Source organism: Urocampus carinirostris, chromosome 2 (genome assembly GCF_059441175.1).
Source record: "Urocampus carinirostris isolate Australia breed hairy pipefish chromosome 2, RoL_Ucar_1.0, whole genome shotgun sequence".
NCBI classification, from domain to species: Eukaryota; Metazoa; Chordata; class Actinopteri; order Syngnathiformes; family Syngnathidae; genus Urocampus; species Urocampus carinirostris.
In genome coordinates, this window is record NC_142350.1 from 5,540,306 (window position 1) to 5,564,899 (window position 24,594).

Below are 24,594 nucleotides of genomic sequence, written 5' to 3' on the forward strand. Positions count from 1 at the left end.
GAAGGTAACTCTCTCTTTCAGGCAAGAAATTACATGAGAGAGAAAAAATGAGAGAGTGCGGGAGTAAAAAGGTATAAAGAAAAGAGGAGTTGAAGTCACACAGAGGGAAAATATTTTTGGAGTAAATATTTAGGAGCAAACATTCGTTTGCCGCCAAGCTTTGGTCTGGATTTTCGGAGCCCAGTGGAGAACTTGTGATAGCAGACTCTCCCAAAACTACTAACATGCTCTCTTACGCTGATAAAATGGACCACATCCATATTTTAACACTCAAAAACTGCTTTCAAATGCCCAGCTGAAAATACCTTGAAACTTTTTAGACTCACACAAATGTTCCCGTGCCAACAAATGGAACACTCGCACACAAACTACTGAAAAACTTCTTAATGCTCTCACGTACCTGCCGATGCACTTTTACACACTGTTGAAATGCTCTCAAATTAGCACTCACACGTTACTCAAGCATTTACTGAGACACTTCTAAAACATACAATACTTTTATACATTACAGTGCTGTAATGAGTGTCTTCATGTACATTTCACTGCTGTGTCAGAATAATACAACTCACACACAGCCCACTCAGACTACAAAAAGGTTCTCACATGCAACATTCTTATCCATTACAGTACTGTAATATGATCGTATTATTAAAACGTGGGAGAGCATTTCATTAGTCCTTGTTATAATAGTGACGCACTTCTGAAATGTTCTGCACACAAATGAAACTCACACACACAATTCATTAAATGTAAAACAATTTATTGCATTATTATGAGAGTTTTGCCAAACTATGAGAAAATGTCACTATTGTGGGTGAGGGAATAATGTAACATTTTTAATAAGCTTTCAACACACAACTGAAACAAAAAAAGCCCAGATAAAAATTCTCACTCTGCTGTAATATGCGAAAGTCTAACTAATTATGTGTGAGAGCATTTCATTAGTGTGTGCCTGAGAATAATCCAACAGTGCTAAAAGACTGATACATATCTTTAACACACAAACACAAATGAAACGTTACTCTGCTATGAGGATGTCTTGATATGTGTGAGAGCATTTCACTAGTGTGTGTGAGAATATTGCAACCCTGTTAAAAGGCTTGCAGACACAACTGAAACAATATCACTCTTATGCATTGATATAATATGAGAATATCTTACTACTAATGTAAGACTAGTCCAACAGCACTAAAAGGCTCTCACACAAAAAAAGAAAAGAAAGAACGTCACATTAATATCAGAACATCTAACTAATAATGTTGTGAGAGCATTTAACCAGTGTGTAAACATGTGTAACAAGAGCAAAAATAAATCATTTTCGTAAGTGAGATGGTATCAGCCTTTCCTCTTCAGTTCATTTTGGTATGCAACTTGTGTTAGCCTTCTTTCTCGCATACAGCGCAAAGGTCAGCCCAAGAGCTTCCCCTGGTCGACAAACAGAGCCTGGAGAGTGGCGCTGCCCCCGGTGGCCAAACCATGAAACTGGAAGGCCACAACTTCCAGGCCGACTCCAAGGTGGTGTTCGTGGAGAAGGCTCAAGGTGAGCTCGCATGTGTGTGTTTATGAGAGAGCGAGCGTGTGTGTGTGTGTGTGTGTGTGTGCATGAGAGAGTGACTTTGCGTGTGTCTCCTTTGGAGAAACCCCAGGATTCCCTGCCTCCCCTCCAGATTCTTTCTCCTCCTTGCCAGAGTGCCACATGTGGTGCACATTAATGTATTTTTAACATTTGCACGAGTTTCCATGGCGGCTTCGGAGGAGGACGAGGAGGAGGCGGAGTTCGGGTTGCAAATTTTCTTGATTGGTCTCAGGGCGGTAGAAACGTGGCGTTTGGGGGGAGGGGGCTTTGCGGTGGGCACGTGTGCTTCCAAAAACAAGGGAAGCCTTTTCATTGTTCCAGCGGGGGCGAGGAAGGAAAGGGCTTCCCCAGTTCTTGCCATTCCATGCTCCTTAGTGTCAAAAATGTCATAACAGGATGTGTTTCGGTTACAAAGGTCAAATTTGGAACCCTAATAGCAGCTTGACACCCTCATTTGAGAGCCCCGACGTCTGTTCGGTTACAAAGGGTAAATTGGAAACCCCAATAGCAGCTTGAAACTTATTTGAGAGCCCTATCATGGATTTTGAAACTTTTATGCGAAACTTTTATGTAAAGCCTTAAAACCCTATACTTGTATGGAAAGGTTTTTTCTTGAAATCCTAATTGAAATGATAAAACAATGACATAGATTTGAAAACCTTATCTGAAAGTCTTACCCAGGAATGTTTATATCTGCTCTGAAATGGTCTGGTCCTGAAACCTTCCTTTCAAACCCTACCCTATACATCCATCCATTAAAAACCAAGGCTTAAAACTTTAGAAACTGTAAGCCAGAAGTAATGTTGAGGTTTTAACCTTGAAGTTGTTTGAATCATGATTAGGTTTTCAAATTAAAGTATCTAGAAAAGGTTGGTCAGTGTTTAGTAAGTGACAGGATAGGGTTTCAAACCTGATTAGGGATATTAAGTAATCCGAGATATTTATTAATCATAATTAAACCCCTCATTAGAAACCAACATCAAGATAAGGTTAGGGTTTCAACATTGCATTTTTAATAGTTTTGAATCATTGATGAAATCCAAAGAATTATGACTTTCAAATGTGGTTTTGAAGACAAGACTAGCATCTTGTACTAAAGAATTAAACACAAAGGTGTCAGATTACATTTTAAACTTAGTTTAAAGTTGATATTGGTGTTTACTTTTATTGGGGATTTAAGTCTGAGTTTGAAATTGTGGTTCTCATACCTCAATTGGCATTTCGTAGAAGTCTTAATTGTCATTTTCAAGATGGTCTTTTTTTCAAATAAGCAAAGATAAGGGTCTTGAGGGGGTGTGTCAGTATCTCAAAATACCTAACATCGTTGGATGGATTTGAAACCGTACTTAGTCCCTCAAACACTGGCCGAAACATTCATTTGAAAGCCGTAACCCTGTCCGTGGTTCATGGTTTTTAACGAGTGTTTTATGTTGGGAATCATTTAACATCTTTGTCCCTCAACCACTGATCAACCCTTTCTAGAAACTTTCATTTTACACTTTAACCAATCAAAACCTTTACTATACTATCTTTTGGTTAAAGCTTCTAATGAGGGTTTCGAGCCTTGGTTCGGGTTTTGCACACAAATCATTGTCCCTCAAATCGTTTTCTGGAAACCTTAATTTAAAACCCTAACTATTTGAAACCTTACCCTGTGTTTCAGTTCTAATGAGGGATTTAGAACATGGTTCAGGTTTTTAACTCTGCACCTATGTCTGGGATGACTTGACTTCCTTAACCGGATTTTAAACCTTGTTTTGACCAACTCTTTCTAGAAACCTTAATTTGAAACACTTACAATTCAAAACCCTAACCTGGTCTTTTGTTTATAGTTTCCAATATGGGTTTCAAATTTGGTTCAGGTTTTTAATTCTGGATCCATGTCGGTGTGATATAACAGCAGTGTTCATCAATCTACCCTTCAAACACTGACCAACCCTTTAAAGAGAGACCTTCATTTGAAAGCCTAGAGATTGGAAACCTTAGCCTGTCTTTAAGTCACAGTTTATAACAAGAGCTTTAAGCCTTTGTTAGGATTTTTAATCATGGCTCCATGTCTGGTGTTACTCAAAATCCCAGCCCCTTAAACACTGACCAACCTTTTCTAGAAGCCTTAACTTGAATCCGCTAAGAAGACTACAAAACGAGGCAAACCTGTATCCGACCTGGTCTCTCGCGGTCCTCCACGAGGATTTCCCTCGGAAACGGTCCGGCCTCCCCACTTTTCCGTCCTTCCACGGTGCCGTCCAAATCGTGTCCCCTCCACGTGACGGCGCCGTATTCTCTGGTTATATCATGCCCGAGGATTTTCCTCGCCGGACGTTCCCACGTGCCTCGCTCGCTCACAGTTTCCCCTCGGGTCGGGTTGCCCCCGCCTAGACGGGCTGCCGACACGCAGAAACTCACAATTGTTTGCTTTTCCAATCATCTCAGCTGCTTTTCCACTCTGATGATAAACAAATGTGTGAGTGAGGGAGTGTGTGACAACAGAAATTCCAATAAATAGTTAGTAGAATTATATCAAATATTGAATATATAAGTACTAACTATAACTTTCAGACCTATTTTCTTCTTTTGAAAAATGTTTCTGTGTATAAAACAAACCGGTTAGCATTTTAGCCATTACATTTCCCGTCTCAAATGATCACATCTCATTACGCTGCTTTACATCAATGAATTGTGATAACAATAACTTCTACTGCATACCAGATATTAAGCTAATGCTGACGAGACCGTTCCCCCGTCATTGCCGCTAGCTAATAAATGAATTTATAATTTAAACATGATCCACTCTAACTTTTAGATGTATTTTTCCTCATTTAAAAAAAAATGTTTTTAACACTTTTTTGTATTAAACAAAATGGCTAAAATGGTTGGCATTTTTATAGTTATTACATTCCATGTCTTAAAAAAATCACTTGTTAACTCTAGGTATGATTCATTTTAGTAACAACAATTTAATCTTGATATCAATAACCTCTGTTGCATCCGTATACCAAATGTTAGGCTAATGCTAACAAGACTGCTCTTAAGTCATTGGTGTTAATCCCACTAGTTAATAACTGATTTCATCATCTAATTTAACAAACTATAATGTATATGTATTTTTCCCCCATTTATAAAAAACAATACTAATAATTGTATTATTTCTGTTTATTGAGCAAACTGCCAAAAATGATAAGCAACTACATAGCCATAAACAAAAATCTCTTGATCAAAGATTCATTGCTTACTTTCATTACCACTCAATAATTCTCAGTGTGATTAATTGAGCAACGTCAACATTCATTTTGAAATTAATGGCATTCATTGCATCCCATAGCTATATGGCAAATTCTAAGTTAATGCTAAAGCTAACTGACTGAAAATAACTAACATGTTCCTATTTATCTTGTTATAAATTGAAGTAAAAATGACATGAAAATAAAATAACTGACATTTTTTGACAATGGGGTAAAATCATTATATGATGGTATAATTTAGCTAGGAAACAAATTAAAATAAACGCCATTTTCTGACAAAGGGGTAAGATTTTTTTTGTTTGTTTTTGCAATCGAAAAAAAATGTCAACATCGTAAAACAAAAAAAGTCTGGTACTGAATGAATTTAGGGATGCACCAAAAAGGGTTTGTATACCCATGGGGAATAAATCTCTAAATTTAATCCCTTTTAAAAAATAATGTATTTATTATATATGTATTAACTTAGCAACAACAAATGTATCGTAAAAACTCATAGCCATGTACGAATTTGAGATGCTAGCATCGGCTAAATCCTTATTTTATTTTCAGGAATATAAAACCTTAACCAAGATTAAAAACCTGAACTTGGGTTACTTCACTTTTGTCAACCATGTGGCGCACAAGGTTTTCAATTTGGCCCGTGAGACCACACGCAGAGAAGCACAAGAGAAAAATCAGCGGCAGTTTGGAATGTGTGCACTTGATGTCGACAAAGCCAGGCGCCACTCTTAAAGCAACTGGAGCTATATTACTTTTCTTTTTAATCTCTCCTTTTCATGTTTTCTGACTCTTTAGCTCTCTCTCTCTTTTCACTCTTCTTGTCTCACTCTATCGCTGTCTTTTTCTCTTTTGCCTTCTTTCTCTGTTTTACTCTCATTCTTTTCTTATCACTGTCTCTCTTTTTCTATGTCTCTTTCTTTCTTTCTCACCTGCGCTCTCTCAATTTTTTCCTCTTTCTTACTCATTCCCTCTCTTGTTTTCTCACTCGTTCTCTCTTTAATCTACTAGTCCCCCGCCCCGTAAGTTTTTTTTCTACCATGTGGCCACCAAGCTAAAATGAGTTTGACAACCCTGGGTTACTTTGTTCCTCAAATATTACCTAACCATTTTTCAAAGACTTAATTTGAAACCCTAACCATGATTCCAAACCCTTTTACTAAAACTGCGAGATTGAATCCTTCACCCCAAATTTGAGTACTTAGTTTCCAACTAGTATTTGAAGCCTTTAGTGCAAGTGTTTTATTATACTCCTGGTGATTCATTTAGTCACAATAATTCTGTATCAAAGTGACGTTAATCAAGACTGTTGCCGCATGCCCGTCTCTAATCTTAGCTAGCTAATCCTGTTATTCTTGCACCTGCTCATCCACACCTGCTAACGCTGACAAATAACTGCGATAGCATCCCCCAGCTCCGACTAGTAATCAAAAGCGACCTCCACCAAGGCGTTTTTTTTTTTTTTTTTGCAATTTCAAACCCGATAAGTGGCCCCATTTGGGAAATTGCTCCCTTTTCGGGATTTCTCGTACGGTGCCTGGTTCCGTCGGAGGCGTTGCGGGATTTGTTAGGTCGCTTAAAAAAAAAAAATAATTCAAGAGAAAAACAGGAGATTATGGGATTACCATATAAAGCTTGTTTTTTAAGTATTGCTAGCTGCTAAGAACTGTTGGGGATTACTTTAACAGTCTGTAGTTCGGAGTTAATCAAAACATGAGCTTGAGTTTCTGTATTTGTTTACATGTCATATTGAACTGTCTAATCACCAAACGTTAGCTTGCTGTTAGCAAACACATCCCTGCTCGTCTTTTTAGGGGCTCAAACTTATGCCCTGGTTTTATTATCCTTAGCCGCCACCCCGTCAAAGGTGACCGGAAATTGTTGCCCCGCAAGCTAAAGCAGTTTGAGTCGATCGCGGTGGTCCGTTCAGCGGTATTGCTAGCGCCTGAAACTTCACTTAAACATCATTTTGGAGTTGAGGTCTTGTGGAACTGGGTTGGAAGCCGTTCAGGCTTCGTAGGGTCTGGTGGAGACTTATGGACCCTTTGGGAATCTGGGTAGAATTGGGAAGAGAAGCTATTGTATAATTGAAGGCAGAGATTTTGTGGGGGGAAGGAGTTAGCGTTAGCTACAAATGGAAAATAAGGCGTCATTTCATAGGAGATATACAAATTCCGGTGTAGCGTTTGAGTGATCCGAACGTTTGATCAGACCCCATCAGGGTGAAGGAGCTGGGCCGAAAAGAAAAGCTCTCCATTTACCAGTCAGTCAACATTCCTACTCCTTACGTATGGTTACAAACAGTCCGTCCTGACTTAAAGAACAAGATCCTGGAAATGTGTTTTCTCTGCAAGGTGTCTGGGCTCTCCCTTAAAGGTAGGGTGAAAAGCCAATTGAGGTGGCCTGGCATCTGTTAAAGACGCCTTGCGGACTCTGTTCCGTGCATGTCCTACTGTCAGGAGGCTCCAGGACTGACCAAGGACACACACTGGAAATACCATATCTCAAGGGTGGCCTTGGAACCCCTCTGGATCTCCTTGGATTAGCTGTACGAAGGTGCTGGGGGTCGGGAGGTCTGGGCTACCAGTTTGAGGCTCTTAAACCCTGCAACCCAACCCCTTAAGAGAAAGGATGAATGGGTTTGGGTAAGGATTGTTAAAGGTTTTACAGGGTTAGAGATTGAGGGGTCCAGAATTTCTGAGGAATTTTGTTCTGTTGTTCCTGTGGTGCAAATACAAGACTCACCTTTGAGCTCATGTGTTTGTGTTTACTGCACCTTACCGCCCTGCCACTTGAGTACAGTCTACAATGGACATCTACCCAGACTTGATAAGTCAGAACAAGGACCAGTTCGAGTGCTTTTAAGCTATCATGACACTTGTATGCATGGTCTTCATCCAAATTTAACTCGTAGCAGTGCAGCGGGTTTATTTGGGGAAAACTTGGGATAATGTTGGAGGGAAGCCAACACGGTGGGCCGGCGGAAGCTAAGAACCACATTGTGCTCTGGTGAAAAGAAGGGGGGGACAGACCCAGCAGATGTTGTCCCCTTGCTCCGGAAGATTTTGTGGTAACTGACTCAGGTCTGCGGTTATTAAACGTGTCCTTTGATTTATTGGACAGTCCCAGCGAAACAAAACTTACCGGACTTTGTCCCTAGTGAGGTTTCCTGAAATGTGATTATTGTATTGTCAAGGATTTAACTTTGAACCCAGAACAAAGGAAGCACACAGTTGTATGTCTTTTGGTTTTAAGACCACAATGGGGTAAGGTCCAAAGGAAACATGCACAGAAGTTCAAGTGCTTTCCTCCCGTCACGTTCGGTACCTGCTCATCATCAATCCAACTGTAATGCAGACAAATATATACACAAGCTCTCTTCCAATGGCGCCGTCTTTCATTACCTCCTCCAAGGATCGTTTCGACAATGTTTATGCGGTTAAGGAACATACAAGAAATTTCCTCATGGTCCAAAGGTAAGACCCGGGTCAACATTGAGACTTGTGCTGAGTCCACCATCTCCAGTTTTGTGATAGCCTTGAGTGGGATTTTTATTTTTTTTGTGTCGTAGGATTTTGTTCTCGTGGAATCTTAAAATGCTAAAAATACTTTGTAGAAGACGTTTGGTGCAGGGGTCAGGGCTTAAAGGTACAAGTGAGGATCAGAGTTTTGCTTTTTGGTAGGTTTATTTGATTTTGTAGGAGGATTTTGTTATGTATAATAACTCTGAAGGGCACTTTTGGAAAGACTTTTGAGGGATCAGGACTTAAAAAGTACCAGTGCGGATCAGCCCATCAACCCGGCCTGTTTTTTGTTGTAGTTAGGTCGGGGTTTGGAATCATAGGATCAACTGGGAAATAAAGGGAGGTTTATGTAGATTAGATTTGAGGTTTTTGTGGCCCAATTTCCTGAGAATTCTCAGGAAAAAACACCTGGGAGAGAAGCTTTTGGTGTCCTTCTAGAGAACCACAGTGGAGAATACCTTACAGAGTGTCATTAACACAACCCAGGAAATTATGAGCTGGTCTTTGCCTCGTCTGAAGGACAACGACATTATTAAGGACTCTAATCGCAGGATAAACTGGGATAAGAAGGGATGCTTATCGAAAACATTCAGAGTGTTGGCTTTGACTTTAAAATCAGAACTAACTCGTGATTTATTTCTGAGTGAGAGTCTGAGAGTTGCAAGAAATAGAATTCAGTAGAAGCTCGTCCAGACTACAGATAAATAGTCCGCATCCAGTCCATGATCTAACCTATACCAACTTCCTTGACAGTAAATTGATCTGTTGGCATCAGTCCACAGTTGGCTTCCCTGCGAGGGAACAAAAACGAGACGAAGAGGCGTTCTGACATAGAGACCATCCGCCAGTTGGCGTCCGGGGGGGTCTGAGAAGTAGATGCTTAATGAGTGAGGTCACAGGCAGCTGGAAGTCCACTTTGTGGTCGGAACTTGCCGGGAATGCGCTCGGCTTTCCTAACGTCTTCAAGTAGCACCTTTGACTCCCTCGTATGTCTCGATCCAACCACTAAATGTTCTGAAGTTAGCATAATGCTACATTATGGATCTAACATAAACACACAACTAAAAGTCTAGGATAATGAACAGGACATACCCTTCAAAGCAGACTTTGAAAAACTGTTAAAAGAGTTAGGTGCAGCTGCAGCCGACTTTCCAGACGCGGCAAGCCAACGAGTTCTCCATATGCTGTCGGGATTCCACGCACGACATGTCGCTCATCTCCTTGGAATGACTCTGGGCTTTTTTTTGATGTGGGGGAGCATCAGATTTCCCTGTCCTCAGGGATGAGAGACTGTGTGACGTCGGCGGCTGCTTTCCCCATCAGTGATGTAACGGATGACGCTGGCCTGCTTGTGTTTTTCTCATGCGTATTTTGTCTCTATATTGCAGACGGGCATCACGTCTGGGAGACGGAGGCCAAAGTGGACAGGGACGCCTCCAAGCATGTAAGTCAATGGGCTTTACGTGGGCGGGCTTCCCTGCTCCTGACCTGATTGTGCTGACCTCGGACACGTCATCAGCGGCTTGGAATACACATGTACCCTAGTTTGGTTTTAGTTGTCCAGATGATGCCAGATTTATGAGTAAATTTAGAAAATGAGTCATTTGTCTGGCTTGCTTCCTGCCTCAGATTTTGTTATTCTACTAGTGTGCAATCTAGGATATGTAAATCCCAAATCCTCAAACCCTTAATCCTACCCTTCGCACCCAACCCTAATCTTACCTTTAACACTAACCTTACCCTTATTAACCCCAAACCGTAGCGTTAACCTTGGCCACACCCCTAACTAACCATTTCTCCAGACCCTAGCCATATTCCTAGCCCTAACTCTCTTTACCCTAAAACATTACGCGTAACTTTTGCCCTACCCTATTGCCCCTAACTGTACCCCCCAAACTTAACACTTGACTCAACCGCTAACCCTACCGCCAAATCTTAACCCTTAACCCTACCTTATCAGTAACCCTAGCCCCAAACCCAAACAATAATCCTTGGTCTTTCCCCCAAATATTAACCCTTATCCAGGACCCTTCCCCCCACCCCTTATCCCCAACCATACCCCTAACTGTTGAATATAACCGTGTAAAACTGCATACAAGTTATCAGCCAATTATTAGGTAAACAAACCAGTTAGAGTGTAAACAGGTAACCTACTTGATCATTTTATTTCAAATTCCTCAGATTCGTTCAAGAGCACAACCCCTCCTGTGTTTACATCCGCACCGTAAAAAATCCAGTTAGCAGATTGTTGCCAGTCCTTTTTCTTGTTTAGCGGAGACACTGGAGCAGTGCGCTGAGAGAGTAGGAGTGCTTTTGAGATGTGGGAGGGGAGGAGGTATTACGGACTGTTTTTGTGTGAAGTGCTGCACCTGTTCCGGGCCTTTTGAACACACAAACTTTCATATACAAAGCACTTGGATACCAGAAAATACCTCACCGCCTCAGTCTCATTGGTCCTGATTTAGGTCTTCAAAATGGCATCCATCACATCTGGATGAGTCATAATTGAGATAAACTCAATTTGTCAGTGTCCATTTTTGGGCTTGAGGTTCAACTAGTGGGTCATGGAATTGACTTCCAAACTGGGCAAGGAGCAGCTCATGATATTTGGGAGTTGTTGATGACCATCTGTAATTGTCTCCCGTTTCTTGCCATGGCCCAATTCCACGCTTGAGTCTGAGACTTTTTTGTGTGTTACTGACAAGTATTTGTGTCATTTCCTAGACAATTTTAGGGACATAGGTGATGTTTTTTGTCTTCCAGGACTCACTTCTGGTTGAAATCCCACCGTACCGCGACCAGCGCCTTTCCGCGCCAGCGCAGGTCAACTTCTACGTCTGCAACGGCAAGCGGAAACGAAGCCAATGCCAGCGATTCACTTACGTCCCTGACACAGGTAAATCCAAGTCGAAACTTGCCACAGTTTGGCTATGCAAATGTAGCTCAAATGGTTGGATATCAATGTCCTTTACAGAGGTTTACAGTTGACTACAGTAAACCTGCCGAGATTAAACATTAATCATCTTCTTGCTTCTCTTTGGCATCACTTCAGGAGGATAGCTATTTGTGTGCCTTCTTTGTATTTCTTTATAATCGCATGGTTCATTTCCATGCTTATCATGTATTTGCTTCTACCTTTGGCATTACTGCTACCCTTGCACTCATTATGAATGAAAACAGTAAAATAAGATACAGCATTGTGTAGCTCACCTGCAAAGATTCTGAACTGAATTAAGGGAAAGGTATTGTGGGAAGTACTTCAGCCAGTGGCATATTTGCATGATGTGAAGAAACCCAATAGCAGATCGACAGCTTAGCGGCGTCACCAAGTGTTAATTTGGCCATGCTAAATCATTTGTATTTGATGTGGTATTGTGGGGAAAATGACGTAAAGAAAAATCATTCCATACCGTAAGGTGAAAATGTTGCAAGGGCGGGGGATGCTGAATCCTGGGGTCTACTGTTTTTTGCTGTTTCAAAGCAAAAATTGTTGTATCCGGTCTTTGTTCCTCGTGCAAACTGGACGTTGGGGGGATCCAAAGAAAATAAACGTCTGTTCTGGAGCTAGTCCGTGAGTCATCGGACACAAGTTCCCGTTGATAAAGTGTTTGTTTGGGTCTCCTAGCCACAAGCCCACTCAAATCCAAACCTGCTGACTCACCTCCGTCTCTCCTCCCAGTCCAGACCATCAAGACCGAGCCCCGGGACGACTACGAAGCCCCCCTGCCGGGGCACCCAGGGTCGTTCTACCCGGTGTACAACCAGCAAAGATTGCCCCCGTCCCCTGCCTCCACCCCAACCGGCAGCCCCAAACTGCACAACCTGACCTCGCCTCCTCTGCCTTTTCCCCATGCGTCCATCATCCAGGAGACCCCAGGCCGTTTCCATCCCCAGCCCTCAACCCCAGAGGAGCCGGAGAGAAGGGGCAGAGCGCGGAGAGACCACGGCAGCCCCCCGGGGGTGGGGGTCAGCATCAAGGTGGAACCGCAGGAACTAGACCAGATGTACCTAGATGATGGTGAGTCAAATTTTGACATCAAGTTTGAGACCCTAATTGATCGCTTCCGCTGCACGTCACCAAAGCCTCAGGCCCCGCTGTAAACTTTCGCCTCTGGAATGGGACAGTTAAGTTGAAAGACAGATGCCGGGCACGCACGGGTGTTATTTCGCTTATCGTTTCTTTTTTCTTTTAGGGTTAGCTATGTCTTGTAACCGTGACATTTTTACAGTTGGAGAACCTACTCTATAAAAACTGCAGAGTGGCTTTGAAGCATGATGTTGGTCACAAAAGAAATCTTAGTACCAAAATAGCTTGCAGGATAAATGACTTTTCCAAAATAAGACATGTGAATATCAATATGTGCATTGAATATTTAATTTCTATTTGAAAATATATATGTATAGAAACACTTGTATATAACTGAATAGTACCCACCTGATAGGGGGTGAAAAGCATGGCGTTAGCGAATTTGGGTTAAAGAGATAGGTTTAACGGAGAGAGTTCAACAAATTTGAGTTGGCGAGGTAGGCCAAAGAAGTTGAGATTAAGTGAGGGGTTAGGGTTATTTATATATTAAGTTAGGATTATGGATAGGGAAGTATTTTTTTAGGCCTTGTTTCAAAAATTAAGTTATACTTTTATAAACCACAAGGGGGAGCTCGCGCTGGTCTGAAACGATAAGGTCTGATCGTGTCAGCGTTTGATGAACAATCGCGCGGAAAGTTGCGGACAGAGTTTGACGGATGGACGCGGCGGGACGTTTTTTGAGCCTTGCGTCCAATTCCCCTCCGCCATCCGTCTTTGTGCGCTGTCCGATCGCGGGTGTCAACTTACGGAAAGTCTGAATCGTGTTTGGCGTAGGGTGAGCGAACAGCTTCTTACGGTAAAAATAGCGTAGAGAAAGGGCACACAGCACGTCCGTTTAATGTTGAAAACAGATGTTAACCCCTCATCAACAAACTGAAAAGCAAGATTTTGTACCATTTTATTCTTAGATGAAAAACGTTAACACAATATTAGTCGAATGTTTTTTTTCTGTTTAACAATCATTTAATGACTGAAATATTTGTTATTCATTTCACATAACACATTATTAATTCATAAAGGTTTGCTTTTGATTTTGAAGATTTTTTTGAAGTGTTTCTTGGTTTATCAAGGAAATGAAAAATTAATGATATAATAATGAACTCATATTTTACATAACTATTTGTTTTTAATATAGAATATGTTTTGCTTTTTATGAATTAAATTTATTACATTATGCACCGCAGTAGTTTATTTTGTCATTTCATGTATTATGGTGCAAGAGTTTACAAAAGGTTTTTTTTTATCAATGTAGAGCTTTTTCATTCTTGATCTTTTTGTTTTCTTATGAATAGAATGTATCAATATAACAACTAAAATGTTATTTAGCAATCCGGATATTTTACATAGTGTATTATGAATGTATTTTTGGAGAGTTCCCCCCACCCTGTATTTTAAATATTTATTAAAATTTTACTTCTGCTTTTAGTATTTATTTTAAAAGGTCGTATTTATCAATCTTCCTTACATGTGTTGTATTTAATAATAACCGGAAATCATAACATCTACCTTCCAACTTTTCTTCTTTGGTCGTTTTAAACTTTCTGAGTGCACGCGAACGTCTCGAAATAACCGGGCAGGGGGGCCAAGAACATCTCGCGGTTTGCGGTCTGGACTCTAGTTGTAAACTTTGAGAGGGAGTTGGGGGTTGCAATTGAGGCCCTCCATCATTGTTTGAGAGTTCCTATGCTAGAAAAAAATAAAATGATATTATTTAAAAAAAAAATCAAAAACAAAACAGCGGCCGACAAACCATACAAACTTAAGGTGGCACCTATTTACTCACAGCAAAACAGACTACTATGCATTCAAAAAAACGTTAAAAAAAAAAAAATCTAAGTGTTGTTGGAGTTGCTATTTTCACTTTTCAAATGCTAAATTTGTAATGAAGTGAGTGTATTTTGCATTAAACATTCTATGAAATTGAGAGGGTTCCTTTTCAGCCAGGAACTTTGTCACTCAATGGGGGTCTTCCCACTAGGAAGTAAACATGTAGTCGACTTTCTATTCAACACGCTTTTAAATGCTTGGTTTGCGCTTTACATGGCGAAAATATATTTCAGAAACAAGTTATTTGCCGTTAGGCGATGTTTTTGCCACACTGTGAATGACAAGTAACATTCTCAAAGTATTTTCTCCAGGCGTCACTCTAAACTCAGTGCTTTACAATGAAGTCAAGTCAAGTCATTTTTATTTGTGTAGCCCTAAATCACGAAGAGTCTCAAAGGGCTTCACAGATTATTACACTATATTACACAGACTATTTTTCAGCCGACGAGAAGAGTAGGTTATTCATATGCTATGGAGTAGAAGTGAGTTTTAAGCTTAGATTTAAACATTTCCACTGAGGTTGCAGATCGGATCTCAGGGGGAAGAGCATTCCACAGCACCGGGGCCCTGATAGAGAACGCTCTCGAACCAGCAGAACACTTCTTTGCTCTTGGGATCACCAGAAGACCGGCACTCTCAGATCGTGGGCTTCGGAGAATAAGTCACGGCATTTAGATGGACCAATGAGTAACATTTCGGTCTTTTCAGAGTTAGGACGCAAGAAATTGAGTGACATCCACTCTTTTATCTCAATGAGGCAGGCCTCCAAATTTCCACAGTTTAGTGTGGGAGATTCCTCCAACGGAAGATATAGTTGAGTGTCGTCTGCGTAGCAGTGGAAGCTGATATTGTACTTGCGAATAATATCACCTGATGGAAGCATGTAAATGCTGAAAAGAAGGGGGCCAAGCACTGAACCCTGCGGAACACCACAGGTAACATTAAAGGGCTCAGATGTCATTTCACCATATTTAACACAGTGCGTCCTATCTGAGAGGTAGGATCTGAACCATGAGAGGACGGTTCCTGAGAGACCAATCCATTTTTCCAACCGTTCTAGTAGGAAATTGTGGTGCACTGTGTCAAAAGCAGCACTAAGATCCAGCAGCAGCAAAAGTGATGAAGCGCTAGAATCCATTGCCAGTAGGAGATCATTTGTTACCTTGATCAGAGCTGTCTCAGTAGAGTGGTTAGCCCTGAATCCTGATTGCATAGATTCAAAAAGGTTATTCTTGGATATGAAATCATTCAGCTGCTGTGCCACTACTTTTTCAAGTACTTTAGAAAGGAAAGGTAGGTTTGACACAGGTCTATAATTAACATTTCTGGATCAAGGTTGGGTCGTTTCAGTGTGGGTTTAATAACGGCGGACTTAAAAACTGCTGGAACTACACCTGAGGAGAGTGATATGTTTATAATATTTAGAACTGAAGGTCTAAGGAGGCCAAAAAGACTTTTAATATGTGAACCTGGGAGCGGGTCGAACTGGCAAGTTGTCGGTTTGGCCGCATTCACCACCTGTTTGAGATCATCAAGTGACAGTTCATTAAAGCTGGACAATTTCCCTGGACAGCCACCCTGTCGTGCATCTGTAGATTTCAGCCCTTTAATATGTGTGGTATTATTAATGTCTTTAGCAATTTCTTCCTGTATGCATTGAATCTTCTTAGTAAAGAAGACCATTAAGTCATGAGCAGAGTGCGTCGAACTATCTGCGATAGTCTGTTGCCTTGTAAGCGATGCTGCAGTGTCAAAAAGGACTTTGGGATTGTTCTTTTGAGACGCAATCACCTTCGAAAGGTAGGCCGATTTTGCAGAGGCGAGGGCCGCTTTATACTTTAACAAGCTGTCACACCAGGTTTGATGGAAAACCTCAAGCTTGGTAGCGCGCCATTTTCTTTCCAATTTCGATATTGGGAAAAAATTAGGACAACAGCATGTAGGTTAGTCTCTAAGTTTATGAATAATTCTAATGTACATCTTTATAAAAATGTTGTTGCAATTTACATTAGCCAGAATATTATTGAGTCCGCTAAAATTATGTAGAGTGATACTTCAGCATTCCATACATGCCAACATTTTGACATTAGAAAACTGTACATTTTATCTCACAGGCCACTTTGAAACGCAAAACATGTGCTTGTTTAAAACCGGAAGTGGGAAACTTACCAAAACGGAAAGCCAATGCAATCATTGGAGCGGTTTACAGTGTTTGTACGGGTGCTTGAAATCCTTGAACTATAATGTTGTGTTTTTAAGGTTTGAAACGTGATTGTAAATGCTAGAAATTGTTGGCACGTTTTTCTGCAGTCTCAGTTGATAGACCACATATTAAATGAAGAAAGATAAACAATCTTAGCACCCACATTAGATACAGCATTATGTTGGCAGGATCAATTATAATAATGATAGCGACCAAATAATAATGTTTTGTTTCTTCTTTGAATGGTAGTGCAGAAATTGGTCAATTAAAATGCGCTTTAATTTGGCCATTAAAAAGGTGTACGAATCCTGGGTTTATCCGTGCACAATTGTTTACGTCTTGAGTCACTTTTTTGTTGTTTGAATTTGAAATAATAGGACTTTTAAAAAATGTATGTGTTTGAGGGGAGAAAAGCTATTGTCTAACATGTAAAGCAGTAGTTTTGATTGGTGTTCAATTGCTCAAATACTGAAACATTTTTTCCCATTGGAAGTAATGGGATTCCTTTTAACTGGTTCCTAATATCTTAAAATGGGGCACTGTTTCTATTTAGTCATCATTATACCATTTCTTTATTTTAGTTGTACTAGGTTTTGTAGCCAGTCGAGGCCTTGAGCAATATGGTATCAATCTTGTTAGAACCAGTTTCGACAAAGGTTACTTGGGTAGTAGAAACTTTTACCGCTCTTCCATCCATCCCACCAAACAAAAATGGTGAGAATATAATGTCAATATATATACAATAGTAAATAAAGTACTACTAATTTTAAAAAATGTTTATCAAAGCTGTTGATTGTAACCTTGTGACTGATGAAAAAAATACTGTGGAAAAATCAGACTACAAAACTAAATATCAAATTTGGTGGTTAAAACAGGATCCTAATATTATTTTGCTTTGATTGTGAGCGTTTTAAAACCAACTTGATGATACCAATCATATTAAAAACAAATAAAGCATGTATATTCCTGCCTACAAATAATTGCCCAACCCTGTTCTTGAGATTCATCATTATCAGAAATAAATTACAAGAGGTGTTGTCGGATTGACGATATCTCTCGAAATGCTAGCCAATCGGTCTAGAGTAGCAAAGACTGCCGCGTCCTGACTTTCCGTTTGAATACCGAAGCAAAAAATGATACGAGTCTGCATTTGTGTTTTACCTTGCAGTTAACGAAATCATCAGGAACGACTTGTCCAGCATCTCGGTCCACAGCCACGCGTAGGAGTCCCTTCCCCGTTAAAGTCTATTCTGGACCCAAAGAAGGACCAAGCTTCATTCAGTCTTAATCCTGTGCTGCACTTTTGTCAAGTGTCCGGTGCCGAAGAAGTGCCTTAAACAAGTAAATACTTTTGAAGTCATTATTCACAACCTGGAGGAATTTATCTTTGATATCCCAATTTGTAAATGAGTTATACATTTCTAAATATCCATTTTAAGCGTTTTTTTAACTAAGCATTCGAGCGGTGGTATTTTTTTGCTTTTACGCACTTACTTGTACAGTTTTTAACATATTTTGTATACATTTAGACAATCTGAATATCTCCAAAGAACAAATCATCTCAAATCCAGCAAAGCTTGACTTAAAATTGCTGCAAAAAAAGACCAAAGAAGCAAAAGTTGTAGTAAATCCATTGTAATGTTTTTTAATATTTATTCTGCTTGCATGTGCTTTTTGTATCCTTGTTTATCACGCAGCGTGTTAGCATACTTTTTCTTTTATGTATGAGTCTTAAAGTTTACAGATACATTCTTGTTAGAATACATGTTTTTATTGGAGGAGGACCTATTTTGTCTTTTTTATGTGGACATGGCAACAATTTGTTCAATGCAATAAAAAACTTTTTATAGAAAACTTCTGTTTTATCAATACTGCTAGGATTTTTTTTGTCTACCAATAAAAATGTACAGTAGTACCTCTTTATACGAGCACCTCTAAATACGAAGAAAAATCTAGGTATATGATTAGAATACACTTACACTTTATTTAAAATATTACAGGATTTTTTTTTTATGTTTAATTACTATTTGTACGTATTTTTAGTGATCTGGGTGATGTGTTTTACAGCCATTAAGGGTTTACTTAGATGTTTTTGGTGGGATGGAACAGACTTTTTTCTTTCATTATTACATATCGGGAAATTCGTTAGTTACGCAAGCAATTCGAGCTACGAGCACAGTCCTGGAACGAATTAAGCTCGTGTAAATATAAAGGGAAGGGATCAAAGATCAAAATTTGCAAACAAAATGTTTAAAAAAAACACAGAATGCAAAACTCTGCAAGTAGAAGCCTTGCAGACGAAGAACGTGGGACTACAGTGACATCCTGGGGTTACTTGTTTAAACTACAAAAATAAGCCAGGACGTTTACAGCCTAAGTTATATTAGATATGATTTATCTCATCTCATCTCATCTCATCAGCCGTACCGCTTATCCTCATCAGGGTCGCGGGGGGGCTGGAGCCCATCCCAGCCATCTCCGGGCAGTGGGCAGGGGACACCTTGAACTGGTTGCCAGCCAATCGCAGGGCACACAGGGACAGACAACTCATTCGCTCATTCACACCTAGGGACAATTTGGACCGGCCAATTCACCTGAAATGCATGTTTTTGGAACGTGGGAGGAAACCGGAGTGCCCGGAGGAAACCCACGCAAGCACGGGGAGAACATACAAACTCCGCACAGGAAGTCTGGAGCTGGATTTGAACCCACAACAGGTTCCCATGACATGAACTGTGCCGCACAAGCGCTAACCACTGCGCCGCCGTGCTGCCGATATGATTTATTATTTTACAAAAAATACTTTACTCGTTTTAAGTTATAAAATTGTTTTTTTATAATTCTAACTTATACATGTCCAATTCGTTTTCTCCAAAAAACGCAAGAAAAGGCGACTCAAATTCATGAAGCATTTGTAGAACATGTTACAACAGGGACATCGTGTGGCCATCTGTGTACATTACAAAAACTATAGGATTCTCTACTGACACATGCTTACGATAGGTTTTTTATTCTAAAACATGTTTTTACTCAGTTCCGACCTATATTTGTGAGAATATAACTATTTTATTTGTTTTTTTTTCCGAAAACGCAAAACTCACATTCGCTTCCGCACCGTAGATCAGCGACACTCGTGGTTTATGTACATTACAAGAATAGCTTAGACGTCCACAGTTTACAGACGGATAATACATCTTTCTTTTTCAAAAGTCAGCTTTAATCATTTATGACTCGAGTTATAATAAATAAGAACTAAACGTAAAACATTTACAGGGATCAGAATTTTCCGCTAAGCACGGCGGCGCAGTGGTTAGCGCTTGTGCAGCACAGTTCATGTCATGGGAACCTGTCGTGGGTTCAAATCCAGCTCCAGACTTTCTGTGCGGAGTTTGTATGTTCTCCCCGTGCTTGCGTGGGTTTCCTCCGGGCACTCCGGTTTCCTCCCACATTCCAAAGACATGCATTTCAGGTGAATTGGCCGGGCCAAATTGTCCCTAGGTGTGAATGAGCGAATGAGTTGTCTGTCCCTGTGTGCCCTGCGATTGGCTGGCAACCAGTTCAGGGTATCCCCTGCCCACTGCCCGGAGAAGACTGGGATGGGCTCCAGCCCCCCCGCGACCCTGATGAGGATAAGCGGTACGGCTAATGAGATGAGATGAGAATTTTCCGCGGATCCGCGGATTTCCGCTGTTTTTGAACCCCAAAGGCATTCCGACTTTTCACTTTTTCTCTTGCGTAGCAAACAAATTCAAAATCCGACTGTCTCACTCTTTCCTTTATTGCTCTGGCGCACCCTGGCGGCCGTTAGAAAAATTGGCCGCATTGTTGCTCAAGCTTTCCGCCCTGCTTTATTCCTGGACCCTGGCTATTTCAGCTGAAAATGAAAATCTCCATTCTGATCCCTGCATTTACTCGTTTTTCCCGAAAATATGAGACGAAAAAAAGCGATTCACATTGGGTCCCAAAATGGTGAACGTGTAACAAAACAGCGTCATTTTTTGGTTTAATTAAAATATAGTCATTTTATTTATGTGAATTTTGTCTTATTAGAATATTTGGTATTTGAGTGGTCCAAAAGTTATCAAGTCATATTACTGCAATATTATGGTTACTTCATCTTTGTCAATAGGTCACTTCTAACCGTACCGGATTACTCTTAAAATATTTATTAGATTCTATAGCAGTTTTGCCCCGCTCCCCACCCAGAAAATAAAAAGTGCCTCTATTGGATCCCGCGCACACAATATTATTAAAATGTGTTATTTTAGCAGTGCACCTGTTTTGGCTCCTTTAGGGAAATGAGGCGTTCACATTCGTTCATTTGGACCACCACAAACAGCACCTGGTAAGAGCAAACGCACAGCACTTCATTCATAACCCAAAATGGGAATTAAAAACTTTTTATTTTTAAATTTCAGGCACAGAATAAATTTTTTATAGGAATTCTAGCAGGGTTTTAATTTCATAGGAAGTAACTATCATATATACTTTATTAACTATATAATGCTTAAACATGAGAAAAGGCAAATATCTCATCATGATACTCGTACTTTCCCAAAAGGATTACTTACTCAAATTTTTTTTTGCTTGAAAAAAATACTATTTACATTTTTGTTTATGACTTATAGAGAAATTAATAAAAGACGACTACGCGTTTTTGTTGTTTTTGACTGTAACTGAAATCTCGTATTTACCTCGGGTTCTGCATTTTCGTATTCTTTCAAAATAAAATGTAACAGAGAGGAAGTTACATTAGCTTTAAACATTTAAACTTTTTTTTTCAATTTTACTTTGGGTTCTTCATTTTCTTATTCTTTCAAGATAAAATAGTGTCAAAGCGGAAGTTACAAAAGCTGTCAAAATTAAAGAAACTTTTTTTTTTACCTTATATTAACCTGGGCATCACGTTCCGCTTTTTTTAATATTTTATTTTACCTTTGGTTTGCATTTCCATATTCTTTCAAAATAAGTGTCAAAGCGGAAGTTACAATAGCTGTCATAATTAAAGAAAATCTTTTTTTTCCAACCTTTTCTTAAGCCTAGGCATCTCGTTCCGCTTTTTCAAATTTCACCTTGGGTTCTACATTTCCGTATTTCCTCTAACAGGGTCAAACAAGAGGTCACAAAATGTCCCGTCAAAAAGAAAATGGCTTTTTATCCGTTTTAAGTTTGTTAGCATGAGCTTTGTCATCAAAATCTTGTAACCTGTTGGATGAATTATTTCAAAGAATAGTCTCAAAAACGAGCCGTCAAACCTTTCACATTTCTGAGCGCCTAGGTTTATCACCAAATGCACATGATGAAACGGATGAAGGTCTTCCTTCAAATTAAAACAGGCAGTGATAAATTGAGCTGACAAAATTAAAGAAGACATCTTCTGTATCTTACCTCTTGGCATCTCGTTTCATGTATTCCTTTTTACAATGCGTTCTTCATTTCCGTATTCCTTACAAATAAAACGTTTTGCCTGAAACAGAAAGTCACAAAAAGAACAGTCAAAACTAACATTTCACGGTTGTTTACGAGCTCTTGCAACTCGTTGAATAAATGCACAAAAGGAAATGAATTGTATTTCTTAAAATAAAAAGTCGGGCTCAAACAAGAAGTCACAAAATAAGCTGTCATTTAGCAAAGAAGTAGCTGAGGATTTTTGTTTATCTTCGGTCTGGATATTTCGTTTAGGTTTTCCGTCTTACGTTAGGTTCTTCATTTCCGTATGACTTCAAAATAAAGGGTATGCCTCAGAGAGGAAGTTATAAGAGCCGTCAATATTAAAGAAATGTAATATGTTTTACAATATCTACAGTTTTGGCACCTTGTTACAATATTTAATTTAGCTTGGGTTCTTTTCAGTTCCAGCAACGTTTTATTTTTTTCGAAGTCACAAAATGGGCTGTCAATTAGCAAACGAGAAGTCGAGAACTTGGTTTACTTTGTCTGAAGTCTGGACCTTTTGTTTCACGGTTTCGTTCTTAATTTCTGTACTATTTTAAATTAAAAGTTTTGCCTCAGAGAGGAAGTAACAACAAGAGCAGTCAGAAATGAAAGAAATGTAATGTTTTTTTAACTATATCTACAGTTTTGACATCCTGTTACAATATTTTGATCTTACCTCGGGTTTTTGCTTTCGAAATTCCTTCCAAATAAAACATTGTTGAATCGGGAACTTAATTAAAACAGAATCATTTTAACTGTATCTATAGTCTCAGCATCTCATTTCACTTTTCTGTTTTCACCCTCAGTCTATCTTTCCCTCATTACTTTAAAAAAAAACCTAGCTCAAACAGGAAGTCACAAAATGAGTTGTCAAAATGAAAGACATTTTTTCTTAGCATGAACTTTGTCAGCAAAATCTGCGACCTGTTGGATAATTGTCCATGACGGAAGTTTTAATTTGAAGAAATACCAGTCCCAAAAAGGAAGTCAAAAAAAGAGCAGTCAAAATTGAACTCATTTTTCATGGTTGTTCACGTGAGCTTTGTTAGCAAACTATTTCAAATTGTTGGAAAAAATGCACATGACGAAATGGATGAATGGTATTCCTTCGAAATAAAACTTCAGGCTCAAAGAGGAAGTCACGAAACGAGCGGTCAAAATAAAAGAAACTACCTTTTGGTCCGATGCAGTTAACAAAATCTTGCGGAGTGGGCGTTTCCATGGAGTCCCCCAACGCAACCTGCAAACTCCTCCCGGTCCAAAAGGTCTTCATGTACCTGAACGACGCCATAACGGTTTTGGTTGGCCCCCCTTTGGCGGTCCTTCTCATTTGGCACACTTTCAAGACCCAACGTAGCCGCCTGGACGTCCTCAACGTCAATCTGGCGCTCTTCCACGCCCTTCAGTACACCATGTCCGCCGCCCACCTTGTCTACCTTCTGACCCTGACCCCGGTGCCCGAAAACCTTCTCATGTTCCTCCTGGTCTACGCCCAAACGGGAGGCCCCATGAGCCTGTGCCTCATCTGCGTGGAGCGCTACGTAGCCGTGGTTCGCCCTACCGCCTACGGTGACCTAGCGCGCTACCGTTTCCGCGAGTTTGGCGCCAGCGCCGTGTGGTTGATATCGGTGCCCTCTGCCATCCTTTCGGTCGTGAGCGAGGACGCCACGGACAAATTGGTGAAGGACGCCCGGAAAAACGCCCCATTTTTTTTTATGTTGCTAATGATGTTGCTGCTGTGGCGTTGCAGCAGCGCTGTAGCGAACGCCCTCAGAAGGGCGGGGCCAGGAGGGGCAGGGCCTAACGCAGCGAAGAGGCGGGCTTTTTTACGGTGGCCACAACGAGCTGCGTGACATTGCTGTGCTACATCCCTGTGGCTTGCATGATGCACGTCAAGATGACGCCGCGATTCAGCAAATGCGTCATGACGCCGCTTTGTATCACCCTTTTGTCTATTGCTAGTTTGGTGCACCCGGCGCTTTACCTGTACACGCATCATTGAGCGCTTCGAGTCACGCTCGGCTGAATTGGTGCTCTCATTTATTGAAAATTTGTGCCGAAATTCTGTCTACGTGCACTATGACATATCATTTATGCCTGATAAGTGTCAATGTTAGCTGCCGTCGTTTACGTGCTTCGGCAACACGTAGTATGGGGTTCCATTAGTGCCAATATTGTGGCATATGATCAATGACAGGTCATTTGCACATGTAACAAGACATGCCGCGTGTCATTGCTCGTGTCAATGCCTGCTGCCGTTGTATATTTATACTCTACATGCAATATGAGGTTCAATTAAAGCCAAAGTTCATTCTATGCATCCAAAGACATGTTATCTTTGCCTGTGACATGACATGTGGATATGGTATCAATTTATTAATGACAAAATTGTTGCCCAATGACATGTCATCTGCGCATGTGATGTAACTTCTTGTGTGCTATGTCAAGTGTCATTACTTGTGCTTTTGTCAGCTGTCGTTATACAAATGTAACTTCCACGAGTTTGGGGTTCTATCAGTGCCCAAATTTTGCCAATGTGTAGTCATGCAGTTTCTTACTGTTTCTGCAGCGTGCGGGTTATGTGTTGTCGTCCATGTCGAGGTCAGCTGCCGTTGTAATTGTGCATGTGTACTATGGGGTTACATAACAGCCTAAATACTATATGCGCCCAATGACATGTCGCCGTTGCATGTGACAGGAAT

The 24,594-nt window shown here is 40.3% G+C and overlaps 1 protein-coding gene and 1 long non-coding RNA gene across 4 annotated transcripts in view; one reads left to right on the forward strand and one right to left on the reverse strand.

The window, feature by feature from the left end:
- Nucleotides 1-18,296, forward strand: part of nfatc1 (nuclear factor of activated T cells 1) — a 42,805-nt gene extending 24,509 nt beyond the window's left edge. The window contains exons 6-10 of one of the 2 annotated variants that reach the window (XM_088328529.1): nt 1,400-1,540; nt 9,728-9,783; nt 11,103-11,235; nt 12,019-12,357; nt 17,625-18,296. In XM_088328529.1, the coding sequence (XP_088184655.1) occupies nt 1,400-1,540; nt 9,728-9,783; nt 11,103-11,235; nt 12,019-12,357; nt 17,625-17,680 (725 nt within the window). In that variant the 3' untranslated portion in view covers nt 17,681-18,296. The remainder of the gene's footprint in view (nt 1-1,399; nt 1,541-9,727; nt 9,784-11,102; nt 11,236-12,018; nt 12,358-17,624) is intronic. The other variant, XM_088328530.1, reaches the window with a different exon arrangement.
- On the reverse strand, nt 744-22,744 carry LOC148370773 (uncharacterized). 2 transcript variants are annotated; one of them, XR_015849730.1, is made up of 6 exons: nt 22,569-22,744; nt 21,845-21,923; nt 21,712-21,776; nt 20,733-20,798; nt 17,618-17,788; nt 744-4,022 (listed from the first exon to the last, which is right to left on the reverse strand). It is a non-coding gene; the product is annotated as an uncharacterized LOC148370773 (long non-coding RNA). The 2 variants fall into 2 exon arrangements; XR_015849729.1 differs by lacking the exon at nt 21,712-21,776 and having other exon boundaries at nt 22,569-22,733.
- Nucleotides 22,745-24,594: the final 1,850 nt, after the last annotated feature.